Source organism: Narcine bancroftii, chromosome 1, assembly GCF_036971445.1.
Source record: "Narcine bancroftii isolate sNarBan1 chromosome 1, sNarBan1.hap1, whole genome shotgun sequence".
NCBI lineage: Eukaryota > Metazoa > Chordata > Chondrichthyes > Torpediniformes > Narcinidae > Narcine > Narcine bancroftii.
Window position 1 is genome coordinate 76,640,270 of NC_091469.1, and position 15,886 is coordinate 76,656,155.

General features: G+C 35.8%; 2 protein-coding genes across 11 annotated transcripts in view; one reads left to right on the forward strand and one right to left on the reverse strand.

Annotated features, from left to right (window-relative positions):
• Nucleotides 1-9,513, forward strand: part of LOC138760029 (guanine nucleotide-binding protein subunit alpha-14) — a 175,985-nt gene extending 166,472 nt beyond the window's left edge. For 5 of the 8 annotated variants that reach the window (XM_069930487.1, XM_069930464.1, XM_069930475.1 and 2 more), the window contains one exon: nucleotides 5,929-9,513. In XM_069930487.1, coding sequence (XP_069786588.1) covers nucleotides 5,929-6,119 — 191 coding nt within the window. In that variant the 3' untranslated portion in view covers nucleotides 6,120-9,513. Of the gene's footprint in view, nucleotides 1-2,153; nucleotides 2,442-2,482; nucleotides 2,536-5,347; nucleotides 5,508-5,928 lie in introns of those variants that run through there. The other 3 variants (XM_069930471.1, XM_069930473.1, XM_069930483.1) reach the window with 3 other exon arrangements.
• A 1,663-nt stretch (nucleotides 9,514-11,176) lies between these two features.
• The window catches only part of vps13a (vacuolar protein sorting 13 homolog A), a 397,184-nt gene continuing 392,474 nt past the window's right edge, over nucleotides 11,177-15,886 (reverse strand). For all 3 annotated transcript variants that reach the window (XM_069930496.1, XM_069930495.1, XM_069930501.1), the window contains one exon: nucleotides 11,177-14,723. In XM_069930496.1, coding sequence (XP_069786597.1) covers nucleotides 14,673-14,723 — 51 coding nt within the window. In that variant the 3' untranslated portion in view covers nucleotides 11,177-14,672. The remainder of the gene's footprint in view (nucleotides 14,724-15,886) is intronic.

Here is a 15,886-nt window from a genome sequence, read left to right on the forward strand (position 1 = left end):
CTCGCCTTTATTTTTGTACAGGGTGATGATGATGGCATCACGAAGGTCCTGAGGCAGCTTTCCTTGGTCCCAGCAGAGTTTGAAAAACTCATGCAGTTTGGCATGCAGAGTTTTGCCGCCATTCTTCCAGACCTCTGGGGGGATTCCATCCATACCTGCTGCTTTGCCACTTTTCAGTTGTTCAATTGCCTTATATGTCTATTCCCGGGTGAGGACCTCATCCAGCTCTAGCCTTAAGGGCTGTTGAGGGAGCTGGAGCAGGGCGGATTCTTGGACTGAGCGGTTGGCACTGAAAAGAGATTGGAAGTGTTCTGACCATCGGTTGAGGATGGAGATCTTGTCGCTGAGGAGGATTTTGCCATCTGAGCTGCGCAGCGGGCTTTGGACTTGGGGTGAGGGGCCGTACACAGCCTTTAGAGCCTCGTAGAAACCCCTGAAGTCGCCAATGTCCGCGCTGAGCTGGGTTTGTTTGGCGAGGCTAGTCCACCACTCATTTTGGATCTCCCGGAGTTTGCGCTGAAGATGGCTGCATGCGCGACGGAAGGCTCGTTTCTTCTCTGGCCACGACGGCTTTGCTAGGTGAGCCTGGTGGGCAGCTTGCTTCTTTGCCAGCAGCTCCTGGATTTCCTGGTTGTTTTCATCGAACCAGTCCTTGTTATTCCTGGAGGAGAAGCCCAGTACCTCTTCAGTGGATTGCAGTATGGCAGTCTTCAGCTGATCCCAGAGGGTTTCAGGGGACGAGTCCATGAGGCGGATTGCATCCTAAAGCTTTGCTTTGAGGTTTGCCTGGAAGTTTCCTCTCACTTTGTCTGACTGCTAGTTTCCAACATTGTACCTCTTTCTGGGGGCTTTACTGTTCCTGGACTTTGGCTTGAAGTGAAGGTTGAGCTTGCAGCTGGGCATGACCCTGGTGTGGAGTACATCTCATTTGACTCTTTCTCGCACTAGGACGTAGTCCAGGAGGTGCCAGTGCTTGGATCGGGGATGCATCCAGGTAGTCTTCAGGCTGTCCCTCTGCTGAAAAAGGGTGTTTGTAACAACTACTCCGCAAGAAAAATGCGAACCGAGGAAAGAAAAAGAACCTGGGCCTACCTTCTCAGTGAAGCTGGCTGCTGGAATTTTTCCTGGAGTAGCTGAAGACAGACATGGAGAGGGACCATCTCATGGAGCCATCCCTGTGGCTCTCTGCAAAGATGGTGCCATTGGGAAAGGTATGTCCACACTGCACATGCGCAACTCCTCGCGCATGCGTGCTGTGAATGAAAAACAGGAAAAAAATCTTCATCCCTCTTAAGGGGCCAGTCCAGCGCTCCAGTTGTGGAAGAAGAAGACCTACCTGGTATAGAAGATGATTCACCAAGTGAAGAGGAAGATACAAGCACAGAAGAAGAAGAATTTAAAGTTAAGGCAAAGTTTTTAAAGAAAGAAATGGATAAAATTGAGACTAAAATTGATAAACACGAACGCAATGGAAAATAATTTAAAAATTTTAATTGGAGACATACAACAAACTAAAATTGACTTGACCAAATTAATAAATAACATTTCACAAAGGGTTAATAAATTAGAAGAATTCAAGATGACTGTGAAGAAGTTCAATGTATTGTGGAAAGAACAAATGTTAATGAAGGTACTGTTACTGCTTTGGTTTCTATGAATGAAAAATTATTGGAGAAGGTTGATAACTTGGAAAATTATAGTAGAAGGAATAATCTTAAAATTGTTGGAATGTCTGAAGGCAAAGAAGGTCAAAATATAATTAGTTTTTTTCCAAGATTGGATACCAGAAATATATGGATGAGAAAATTTGAAGAGAGAATTTTGTTTGAGAGAGCCCATAGACCTCTCCAACCAAAACCGGGACCAAATCAGAGACCTTTGTCTCTGATCAGATTTCTAAATCATCAAGATAGAGAGAAGATACATGGTTTGGCAATGAGAAGAGCTAAAGAACATGGACCTTTAAACCACAAGGGTGATAAGATATTTTTTAACTCTAATTTGAGCACAGCTCTTTTGAAGAGAAAGAAAGAGTTTAATCTGGTTAAGAAGGCTTTATATGATAAAGGTTACAGGTTTGTGCTGTATATCCAGCTACATTGAATGTATTTATGCCACATCAGCAGAATGTCTTCTTCACCAATTTTATTCAGGCTGAAGATTTTGTTAAAGACTTGCCCAAGGCTCGATTACCACAAGAGGACTTGTTGAAATGATTTATTAATAAATGGGAAGTATGTTCTCCTCTATCTATAATGATTTTTCTTTTTCCCACGGGAGTCGGGGGGTTGTATTTGTTAGTTTCTGACGACTGCATGTGTTTTCGTGGTTTGACCATGACCTGTAAAATGGAGGGTGGTAATGCTGATTCTTCTGGCATTTTGAGGAGGGAGGGATTTGATATTATTATTATTTTTTTGTTAGCTTAATATTTTTAATAATGTTTGTATTTTGAATAAATTCTGTGTTTTTTGGATTGCAGATGATGATACCCCAGAACAATTTAATTTATGGGAATTCTTCCTGGACAGGATTGTATGATAAAAATTTGTTAAAATCTATAGATGAAAATAATGGGTAAAACAGTTAAGATATTGAGTTTTAATATTAATGGGATTAACAGACCCATAAAAAGAAAGGTGGTTTTATTGTATATCAAGAAATTAGGAGTAGATATGGCTTTTTTACAAGAGACTCACTTAACTGAAAATGAACATTTAAAATTGAAAATAAATTGGGTAGGCCAGGTAGCTTTCTCTACATTTAATTCTAAAGCGAGGGGAGTAGTAATTTTAATTTAAAAAATTTAACAGATAAAATTCAAAATGTAATTACAGACCTGGCAGGAAGGTATATCATAGTAAATTTTCAAATATTCGCTGAAGAATGGACTTTATTGAATATTTATGCACCAAATTTAGATGATCAGAAATTTATACAGGATACTTTTTTAAATTTATTAAATAGAGAGGAAAATGTTTTGGTGGGTGGTGATTTTAACTTTTGTCTAGAACCTGTATTGGATAAATCTTCAAGAAATATAGTGAAATCAAAGGTGACTAATACATTGTTATCTTTAATTAAAGATTTTAATCTAATTGATATATGGAGAAGAATGCATCCTTAGGATAGGGATTATTCTTTATTATATCAGGTTTGATATATATTCTAGAATTGATTTTTTGCTTTCAGCTCAAAATCAATCAAGAGTGATTGGTGTGGATTATAGAACTAGATTAATAGCTGATCATTCTCTTCTGATTGAGTTGGAATTTGCACAAAAACAACATCCAGCTTATAGATGGAGATTGAATTCTTCATTATTAAAAAGACCGGACTTTTGTTTATTCATAAGACGATAGATTCAGCTTTCCCTGAAGGTTTAATAATTTTATCATGTTTTTGAGGTCTCTGAGTGTCAACTGATGCAATCTGAATTAATGACTTGTATTCATTTTATAATGAAATATCATATATTTTAGTTTTGGGATTAGACTAGTTTAGGTGGGTGGATTAACAGGGGTTTATTTGTAGTAGGTAGTATTTTTCTTAATTTTATTTTAGTGTTTAGATCTTAGATTTTAGTTTTTTTTCCTATATATATTTTCAGCATATATTTGTTAACATTCTATTATGTTACTATGGTATATTATTGTTAAATACTTGATATTATATATGTTGAATAAATAAAATATTCCCCAAAAAAATCATTCAGTGGTTCCCATTCAGCCTGCACTCTTCCAAGTTTTGGGATGATTGCTTCATAAAATGCACTGTCCAAAAACGCGCAACTTTGTGGATGCCCTGCAAGGACAACAGCCCTTGTTGAAGCTCCATAAGTTGGCCTTCCCCAGCCGTCAACATTTCCTGCACGCCGTATTTTTACACATATAAAGCGTGCGTTATATGTTTATTTTACAAAGCAGACACACACGTTATATGTGTGTGTGCATTATATGAAATTATTTTTACATGAAAGAATGTCCACAATTAATAGCGGGCGTGAGAATAGTGGCATTGAAAGAATGCACACAGTTTATAGCATCCCATGGGAAAGAGGCACCGTCAATTTATAGTGAGCCTGGGAGTATTATAGTGAGCTTGAGAATATAATAGTGTCAGTGAAAGAATGCGCACAATTTATAGCAGCTGTGGGAAAGATGCACTGGCAATTTATAGCTAGCATGGGAATGTTATAGCAAGCGTGGGAATGTAATCGTAGTAATGAAAGAATGCTCAGAATTTATAGCAGGTGTGGAAATTTTGATCTTGGGAATATCTCTTTGGACTGAAGGCCATGGTATTCCTATAAAACAGGACATTCTGGCTCGGGCACAACACCTTATCAATATTAATTGTCCAGACCTGTCCCTGAGGGAGGAGATTACCATATCAAGTGACTCTGATTTTGACAATATTAGCATTAAAATCCTGCCTAACTCTGAAGCCTGTCTTCAATCTTTTTAATTGATCTCCAAATCTGGCTAATATGTTACATCAGGATATCATCTCTATAATGGGTGTTTGACACCTCTGGTGGGAGTGGATTGAATGTGAATAGCAGGAGATTAACTGTGGCAGATACTGGCATGTCCCGCATTTAAATGCAAATTGCTTTTGTCAGTTGGAATTTAGAATACTACACCCATGCAGTATATGCATGTGCATGTTATACAAAAATAATTTTTACAATTTGATTTTCTGTGCATTATATGTGTGTGCACATTATATGAGTGAAAATATAGTAACTCCGGATTATGCAAGTTGCCCTGCCGTGCCTCCGTTTGCTTTAATTAGTTCACTTGGCAGAAAATAGAGCAAGTTATACCACTGCTGTTCCCTCACCAAGGGTCATACTGTACACACTGCATTCAAGACAAAATATGGAGTATGTTAGAATGGTTATGGATAAATATGTCTTTAAAAGAGATAGATTGTGGGGGTTTAGTTTAGGTTGTACTTCACAAACAGTAAAACTTCACAGAAGACATCTCATTTAAAATGCAAGAGGTTTGCTGAAGCTAGATCTTGAGGCTCTGGTTAACTTTGCAGAAGCAATGAAGAATGCTGATTGATCTGGCACTAAATTCCAGGCTCCGATACTGATAATATCTTTCAAAGATTAGGCTTGGAGACCTGTAAGAAGTCGTATGGTTTTTTACAAGCAGAGAGGAAAAACAAACAGATGATTTCTCTTTTGGGGAGAGAGAGAGAGAAAGTCAGTTCTGCAGTAGCAGTTGAGGCTGTAAAAAATGATAAGCTGGCAGGGTTGTTGAAAGATCCCATTTTGAAGACAGGTTGTGAGTTCTGAGTTCAGCCTGTTGAAAACTCTTGTATCCCTTACAAGAGGAAATAAAGGAAACAAGAGGAACTCTATGGTGACCTGGGAGAAGAGGTTATCATTTGGAAAACCCATGACGGGGCAAGTTTCTTCAGCAAGACACTGAAGTGACTGATCGGAGGGAATCAGTTTGTTTGTGTCCAACAAATCTTTCTCTGAAATCAGCAAGAACCTTTCTGAAAGGTAACCATTTAAGCACCAGAGCCTGGTGAAAATTCATAAATGTTAAATTCTGTGCATAGTGTAAGAATTGCCTAACACTGGTGAACTTGGAGAAGTGAGAAGTGAATGATTGGACTGTGAATCAAAGAATTTTCCTGAACGTACACACATTACATAGACATGCGCTTAGAATTATAAGAGGTTTAAGTTAATAATAATAAGTTGAAATTTGATCCTGTTTTAAAGAAAATTAAAAGCAACTTGTTTAAGTAACCATTGTCTTGGTGAATTTCTATGGTTGCTGGGTTTTTGAGTCCTCTGGGCTCATAACACTGGCTTTAGTAAGGTCTATTTATATTTATTTTACTTGTTCAGTGATGTCTCAGTAATATTAAAGGTATAACTGCATTACTCATGTATTTCAGGACCTCAACAAGATGCCAAAGCTGCTCGAGATTTCATCTTGAAGACTTACCAGAATCAGAATCCAGACAAAGAAAAGGTCATCTACTCTCACTTCACATGTGCCACAGATACAGAAAATATACGATTTGTCTTTGCTGCTGTCAAGGACACAATCCTACAATTAAACCTGAAGGAATTTAATTTGGTATAAGGACATGCAACTCACTTTTCTTCATTTAATACTTTTGTAATGCTCTATTTTTCCTTACACATTTAAAGTTGTATTCGGTACCTGTAAACTTACCAAATTACCACTTGTACAGAGAACTTGGTAATGTTGATGCAACTATTTCATTTCTGAGTCTATCTCCATTCTGTTCAGAAATTTTCTTGTTCTTTTATTTGCAAAAGCATATTCTTGAAAAAAAAGTTATATCCTTGATCGATTTTGTGCTTTAAAACATTACGGGGGGGGGGGGGGCGCATGTTGGAAGGGATAAATATCCCCCCACCCGTAATTAATAATGAATAATTAATTCAAGTTCTTTGAAGTAGTGAAAATGTACCCATCTTTAGTTTTATGTATGACACGCTATCAAAGATTACTGGGATTTCTGGAGTCCAGAGGTTTACTGTGTGCAGCTAATTACCTAAAATAAAAAAGCTAGAATTGTTTTATAGATTGTACAATTTAGGATGCATTTAACTGATGGAACAATTTTATTTACACATTTAAAGAGAAATCTCCAAATGATTGTGGCACAAAACAACTTCTTTTATGCTTTCTTCAATTTATTTTAAAATGTCATCCACTCAATCCATGTTGGAGTTATAGTGATCAAACATAAGAGCCTTCAACATTGTAAATGCTAACATAAATTATTTTGTGGTCATTAAAGGCAGTGTATAAACATGTGAAATACAAATTTAACAGATGAAATTAAGGGTGATTTTCATGGAATTTATTAGCAGCGAATGTCTAGTTTCTAGACAAGTGTATGATGCTTTTCCACGAGCCATTGAAAGGTTCATATAATAAAGTGAAATATTGGAGGTTAGTTTGCAAATGTCAAAGCCCTGTTTTTAAACAGTGCAGCATGTACTTTAATATTAGTATTTCAATAAATGGAAAACAAACATTTTGACAGGATTTTTTTCCCACCATCTGAAAGGAGTTGCATCATAATACATCAAAGCTTGCAATGTACAAAAATGCTGGATAAATTCAGTAGGTCATGCAATATCCATAGGAAGTAAAGGGTGAAGTATACCTGACAAAGGGTCCAAGACAGAAATGTTAATTAACCTTTACTTCCTATGGATGCTATGTGACCTGCTGAGTTTATCCAGTACGGTTGTGTATTCCACTCCACCCCAGCATCTGCAGACCTTGTTTAACATAAATGGTTGCAACCCATTGTAAATACGTATCCCATATAGAGTATCTTTTTCAGTGCTGAAAATTGTCTGTCATGGTTAAATAGGAATATTTGTCAAACATCAGTGATTTTAAGGGATTGTACAGATATTTTTTCCACATTTTAGGAGTCCTAGATGGCAAAAAACCTCATACTATTTTTGAAGTCTAAACAATAACTATTTGTAATGCATGATTCTGTCATTTAATTTCATTTTGCGTGTATAATTTCATTCACACCTGTTTTGCATATGAAGAGGTATTTTAGAGATCATAATTTTCCAGTTCATCACTGTCTTGAATTTATTTTTATTGCATTTTTACCTTTTGTGTGATGTGAATATTGCTAAAATGCCATTGAATTTGAATATTGGATGTATAAATACCTGCACTTCTCTGTAATCTTCCATGGAACAGAATTTGGTCTGCATTTCATTAATGCTTCTGATTACATCAGGAAAATCATTTAATTGAGTACATGCCATGTTGCATTGTCTGGTGGGCCCCATGTAGTCTAATTTCTTGTTCAAAGTGACTGTTTGTGCTTCGCTCTTGGAGCTAATTTAATTATTAATGCTGAAGATATTCCAATTAAACCAAGACCGGATCGATCTGATTGTTAATCTGATCTTGGAGACTGTTTTAAGAGAGTTCAAATTGAGAAAAAAATGTGCTTCTCCTGATCCATAAAGCAATGCAGCAAACACTTTCTTGCAGCTCTGGTCTGCCTTGCTTTAATTGTTGGAATTCTAGAGATGTGAGTAGCCAAGCTGTCTACATTTAAATTTGTGAAGCAGATTAAATAATGGGCAAGTAGACTCATTGAAATATTTAAATTGCCAACTTTCCTCCACGGACAAGGTTAGCTGCCTGCTCCTTCCCATATTTCTGTAAAACTTTGGAGAGAGATGAAATTTCAATCAAAATTAAGTTTCTTAAATTCCACTGCCCTCTCATGCACTTAAACTACCAGTTTTACACATTAATGGTTCTATAGCTTTGTGTATGTTCAAATGAAAGCTCTGTGCAATGTGCTCCTGTCAGTTTTTTAAAAATGAACTGAGCTAAGGCCAGTTCTGGAATCCCTGATGCTAATATTTTTGTTTGTTGCTTTCTAATTTAAAAAAAAATGTGATTAGAATTAAGGTTTTGCGAAGCAGAGATGTTATTATTTTGATGAGAATGACCAATTAATACACCTTTTCATCTGTAAGGTGAAATGGTGTTCACTTTTTTCAGAAATATACTTTGTAACATGTGAAAAGTAATGAATGATTTATGATTATGCCAGAATCCTTCTGTTTAGAACAAACAATATTTTAACTCCAAGAGAATTCCCCAAGATTTGCAACCAACTTTAGTTTTGTATATCTCACAGAATTACAGTTCTTGTGTTTGTGAGATGAAAAAGTATATCACTGTGCTCTTGCATTAAATGATTTTGTAAGCACATTTCAACATATGCCAATATTTTAAAAGCAGTCCAAGCTTTATAATATTGGCATATAGTCAGGGCCACTTTCCATTTTGAGAAAGTCACCAAGCTGAATCAGCAAAATGATCTACTTTTGAATTTGTTTGGCAGCTTTAGATTAGAACCTACCCGGACATACCATCATGTTAAAGGTTAAGCAAAGGGTGCAAAAAATCACTTTTCCTATAAGCAATCAGATGCAATATACTGTTTTCAGGAGATGAGATGGACATCATAAGGTACTTCATTGCACTTTTATTATCTGTATTTCAGCTACATGACACTCAAATATACTTTCATCTTTTTTCAAATGAGCCAAGTATGTATATTTTATTCTTTGTATAAAATCAAAGCCTATAATTTTAATGTTAACATCTGACCAACCAAACATTTTTTGGATTCTTTTATAATTGTGAATTGTTTCACTGGTCAATAATTCCATTTAAATATATCTTGGAAAACTTTAATATTTTGACAATGCTGCTGTTTTAAACAGAAATTAAACACAAACTTGGTTCTTACGTTTTGTATACTATTTTCTTGCAAGGAATTCTAAATGTTAATGGTGCCTTATTGTATATCATGAGCACGAAACAAGTTTATTTCATATAAATTTATGACTGTCAAACCAGATGAATTGGACCACCTATCTGTTCAGTTTATCAAGTAATGTTATTGAGGAGCAAATATAGTTAATAAACTATCATAAAATTGTTTTTTCTAGATGGGATTATTTCTAAAAGCATATTTTTCCACCGTTGTTTACAGGTGTCACAGGCTATCAAAAAAGGTAAATGGAATGTTGGCCTTCATTGCCAGAGGGATTGAATTTAGGAGCAGGGAGGTTATGTTGCAACTGTACAAGGTACTGGTTAGGCTGCAGCTAGAGTACTGCATACAGTTTTGGTCTCTTTACTTGAGAAAAGATGTACTGGCTTTGGAGGCATTGCAGAGGTTCACCAGGTTGAATGCAGAGATGAGGGGTTTAGTCCATGAGGAGAAATTGACTCGTTTGTGACTGTATTTGCTGGAATTTAGAAAAATGAGAGGGTATCTTGTAGAAACATAAAATTATGTAAGGCATAGATAAGATATAGGAAGGTAAGCTGTTTCCATTGGTGGGGAGACCAGAACTAGGGGACATAGCCTCTTTAGGATGAAGATGAGGAGCAGCTGTTTTTCCAAGAGGGTGGTAAATATGTGGAATTTGCTGCCCATTGAAGCACTGGAGACTACCTCAGTAATTTTTTTTTAAGACAAGGTTGTTTTTTTTTAACAGTAGGGGAAAAAAAGGAAAAGGCAGGTAGATGGAGATCAGCCATGATCTCATTTAATGGCAGAGCAGGCTTGACAGGCCTTTCTAATGTACATCCTTGGTTTTAAGAATGTTGTTCAATATTCAGCTTTACATTAGGACTTCTGCAGAGACATGACAATTTGTGCCTTCCTTCTGATGCTGGAGGATTATTATGAGGAAAGCCTATTCTTCATTTTTGTTGCTGAAGGAATTAATTCTCTCTTTAAAAGAAGTTGTGTTGGGTAATATTTTGGGAATGTGCACAAACCTTTGAATTTGTGCTCTGTCAGTATCAGATCCTGAGATTCCAATGTGCAATTATCTGAACATTGCTCTGGCAAATAATATGGTGGTTGGAACTAAGTACTTTGCAATTTAATGTTGAAATCTGCGATAAAGTTGATACTACTGGTTACTATAAAAATACCCAATGCCGTCAAAACTGAGGAATCATAAGTTGTGAAGTTCTGGCTTTTACTTAAAAAAACACAGGGGGAGGGGTAATTTTTTTTCAATAACTAGACAAAGTTACGGTGCCATATACTTGCTATTGCGCACTCTGTTAGTTTTCATTTATTCCTTCCTCAGGACGAATTAAGGTTGCATTTCTCTTTCTGCAATGGTCTTTGAATGCAATCCAAAAGAATATGATTTGAGAATGTGTAAATTACCAAACAAAAACTGACAAGTGAATCAATCTTCTCTTGGAAATGTGATTTGTGAATTCTCTTTGAATATATATAAATGCCTACCAACATCTAAAGAGAAACAATTAACATTTTAAGTTATCTCCACAGATATTGCCTTAATAACTGCATATTTCCACTTTTTTTTGCTTTCAATTTGCAGAATTTAAAATTTCTCCACAGTCCAAGCACGAGCATGGTCTTTACATGCATTTCTGGTAAGATCTGGATTTGTAGTTGCAGTGTGACTTTCTTGCTTTACATTTCTCTGAATCTAGCGTATTAAGTATTTCCTGTCTCTTTCAAGTGAACAGATTTTGCATACAATTAGCAAACTGCTCTACACTTTTAGATCAGTCAGGTAAACAAAACTATACACACACCACAAACTTGGTTTGAGTATTCAGGGGCATTTTTTATTTAAATACAGTCAAGGCAGTATTTGGTCTACAAACATAAACATTTTAGAAGAATGGCATGGGTTAAATTTTGATGTGTATTTCCAAGTTATTACCTACTGTAACTTGGGTTGTAAGAGCTACAGCAAACCAAGACAGATCGTATGAAAGCAGTGGAGCTTGTAATTCTGAGGAAATACAAACTGCCCCTTTTATGTAGTTCAATGGCTTAATGTCTCTAACATTCCTGCTGTTAAATATTCATGCCACTATGCAGTACTGGGGAGACATACTATGTCTATGAAGAGTGCACATTACATTGCAATACACTTACATGTGCATTAGTAAATTTTAAGTTTCCTGTTGCTCAAAGGCACCCATGGTACAGTATAAATGAAAAAATACATCATCGCAACTAACTTTCAAGTTAATGAACTCATTTGTTGAAAGGATACAATTAAACTAATTATTCATGCCATGATATTACCATTAATTTCCATACCTGAATTAATAATAATGAAGTGATTTTGAGGAATTTGACATCAATTCTAAAGCAGATTGCATAGCACACAAATTATCACAATTCTTGGCAGGTTACAGAATTTACAAAGGAAGACATTGCTGATTGATATTAAAGTGGTCTGAGAATCCAACAACCTGCAATTTGGGAGGCTAGATGTGACATTATTTTGTTCCATTTCAGCTCTTGGTCTAGCCGTGGTTTTCAACCTTTTTCTTTCTACTCACATACTATAAGTATTCCCTGTGCCATTGCTTAAGGTGGTACGTGGGTGGAAAGAAAAGGGTTGAGAACCACTGGTCTCGCCTCAGTTCTCCAGTTCTAGTCTTGCTGCATAATTGAACTTGTAAGTGCATGGAAGAAGATGGTAAAATAAATGTTTAATTTCCTCAGACACCAGATCATATTCATTGGAAAGAGAACCATAAGCAGGTCCTCAAATCCTACCACTGAGGTTTGATCTGCCATCCCCTCCATAGAATTTACAACATGTACCAACTTAGCCACTTATTTCATCAGTAATCTAGTCAAAACTTTTTGTAAGTTGTCACATTCTTTGAAGTAACTGTTAGGTTGCAGCAAATAAAGCCAGTGTTTATAACCATCGTGCATTGTCTTAGAAATTCAGTTAAGTTGACTAACTATTAGTGGTTCTGAACTTACAGACATAATTGTAAACCAGAAACATACTGCCTTACCCTAAAAGACCTTGAGAAGAAACAATGTTACTTTCATGGAAAATTTGACTAAAGCTAGTGACATTAGTTTTAGTTTAGCTCAATTTAATTTAAATTCCCCAGCACCATTTTGACATTTGAAATCAATCCTGACTAATGGATCACCATGTCACATGATGTGCCCTTCCACTATTCAACCATTTGGCAAACATAATGCAAAGAAAATACAGTATTTACATTAAATCGTCGGCTATGATTAAAACTAAACACTTCAATGCACATGCCAGTCAAGATTAAAGGATGTATAATAATGGTACTGCATTTTCTATCCAGGTAGGCTTAATTTGTAATGATGACAACATGCAAAACCTATCATTCAAATTAAAAAAAAAAGTGAAGGGCAATAATCCTTAAATGTGTGAAATACCCGGAAGGATACAGATGTATAATTTTAAATACATCTAATTCTATTTGCCCATGGTTCATCATATACAACTGTAGGATTTATTTTTATGGAAAATAAGTACTGTCTTGGGACAATAAAGAGGAGGAAACTGAATAGGCCAGACAGCATCTGTGGTACGGGAGGAAAAAAAAATGGATGTTTGGGGGTTTCATGACCTTTCATGCATTTTCAGGAAAAGCCATTGAAATGAAACATGGCTGATGCTGCCTGACCGCAGCATTTTTTCATTTCCTTCGCAGCGCCCACCATATTCGGCTTTGTATGCTCTGATGAAAGGAATTTTATATTGACTAAAACTGTAGGCATTCCCACTCCTCCACTTGAAATGCGCCTACTTTTCCTGTCAGGTTGTTATTCTTAAAGTAAACTGACTTAACACTACATCAGATTTGACTACATATTTGTATCAATTTGAAAGGCACAAAGAAATCAGCAACTTTTATTCCCAGTGCTCCGACATTCTGACAATTGTAGAAAACTGCATATTCTGTTATTAATACTATTTAAAACTAGTTTAGTATGATTATGATCACTTCTAAAAACAAAACTTTAAAATGAGTAAATATAATTTACCTCCATTCAAATAAAAGCAAAATTGTGTTTTTATGTCTGGGTGGATTTAACAATATGTCCTTATTGAAGACATGGAGATGCATAACTGGAGCATTAGGCTTATGGTTTTTGCAATTAATATAAAAATGTCTGGAAAATTAACAGCTCTCACTTTTTATGCATTAGGATTCTGTTAAGGAGACACAATTTGCTGAATTTGCATCTGGAGTGAAAAAAAAAACTGCAGGAGGAACTCAACAAATGAGGCAGGATCTGAGAAGGGAAAGGGATGGTCCACATTTTAGGTCAAGGGCCAGGGTGTAAAACGGAGATAGCTAGTATAAAAAGGCAAGAGGGAGGACGGAGGCATGAGCTGGTGATAAGTAGATCTAGGTGAAGAGGGAAATAATACTTAACAGATTAAGCACTGAAAAATGTTGTCCAGATCATTTGGAAATCTCATCAAGTTTACTTTGCAGTTAAAACTTCATTGGAATATTTCTTTTTTTAGTGTAAATATCAATTAGTAAGGAGCATAGTTAAATACTTACAAGAATAATCAGGTAAATATTTCTATTATGTGTGATCTGTACATGGATCTACTGAAAAGCAATGGAAGAAATCAGAAGGAAATGCATATTTGATCTTTAAATGGTGAGCTGGTTCACCAATTCTTCCCAGCATTGCAAAAATAATCTTAACAGTTGCTTGTTTATTATTTTTTAAATATACTAATTTGTTTTCCTTGAAAGCAATTGTTTGAAGCATTTTATTTTTTTAAAGTAAGTGTTAAATATTTGGATTCCCCCAGTTACATTATAAGTTATGAAGTATAAAACAGAATCACTGAAGATATACGAATAGCTCAACTATGAAGTCTTGACTCATTTGTTAGAAAGTGACATCCTACCCAGTGTCCTACACAAATACCTTCAGTGAAGGCCATTATTGACCATGGGAAATACTGGAAATGTCTAAAAGTTATTCAGTTGGAAATTGTTCATTTCTATTCTGAATAATTCTATGCTTAAGAATCCAGAATTGATTCATCTTAGGCACTGAATTCAAAGAAAAATACAATCATACAGTTGAGAATTTCAAGTTCCTAATATAAATAGGAACTAAAATAAAGATGGTTAAAATCAAAATGGATTACAAATCTGCATATTGCTATTTATACCAAAAGATAAGAACAAGGTTCTGTTCAATTAGCAAATAAAATTATAGTTAATACACATGATTATATGAAATTTGTAAGACATTCACATCTTTGGCTGCTAAATGTGTGTTCCACTTTCTCTCACTTCTTGCAGTTTTTCTAGAATCCACTAAAAAAAGAAATTAAGATTTTTGATCATTTGAGGGCTAAAAAATATTCATAGTAATTAATGTGAGACTGCAGTTTTAATCATGTTAAAGAGTAGCTGGTTCCAAACAGTCAAAATGATGGAATGACGTTTGTCTAATTGAGCTTCACCGGTGCTGTATGTAACTACAGGAATCAGTATCAAGATAATTTTTGCCTCTGATGCTCATTAACAACTTGGATTTGAATGTCGTTTAGGTGATTAGTATATTCATATAACATTAAATTTAGTGTTGACTAAAGCAATAGTAGATCAAATGGATAGTTGGGCAAGGAGCTGCGGGTGGAATTTAATCTTGTAAGTGTGAGATGATGCATTTTGGCAAATCAAATAAGGGTAGGATATCTATAATACAATTGTTGGGTGCGAAGGAGTGTGGATGAAAAGTGGAACGACGGGTAGGTGAAGGCATATGACATACTTGCCTTTCATAGGTTGGTCATAGATTATAGAAGTTAGGACATAGTTTCTACTTTGCACAACATTGATTGTATTGTTTACACTTGGGAGCACTGTGAATAGTTCTAGTTTGCACACTATCAGAAATATGCAATCGCACTAGAGCGAGTGCAGAGGAGATTCATTAGGATGTTGCCCAGATTAAAGGACCAGTCATGGGAGAGATTCGGTAAACTGGTCTTCTTTTCCCTGATGGAAACTGAAGGGTGACCTGTTAAAAACATATGTAAGAAGCATCTGGGTTGATAGTATTTTTTCCATGGTAGGTGTTATCAAAAACAAGAGTGCAAAGGTTTATAGGATGAGAGAAAGGAATTTTTTTTAAATAGAATTTGATTTTTTTTCTCTTGCAGTAGTAGAGGTGGAGTCGGATATAATCACAGTTAGACAGGCCAGAAGGAAACAGAACTAAGGCAGGAATTCTCACATGTATAAAAGATTATCTTCAATTATATTTAAGTATATGAAGTCTTCCCCTGATTTCTTTAATCTATTCTAGGGTAACTGGCCCAATTCCAATGATCTATTGACCATTTAAAAATTGGATGGTTCAGCATCTTCACCAGGTAAAGTTTGCCATGCTCCCCATCCACTTGTAATGGTGGTGTGGAGGAATGCTGGGCTTTCCACACTGATGGTTTGATTTTGTGCTCCCTGTCCACCCG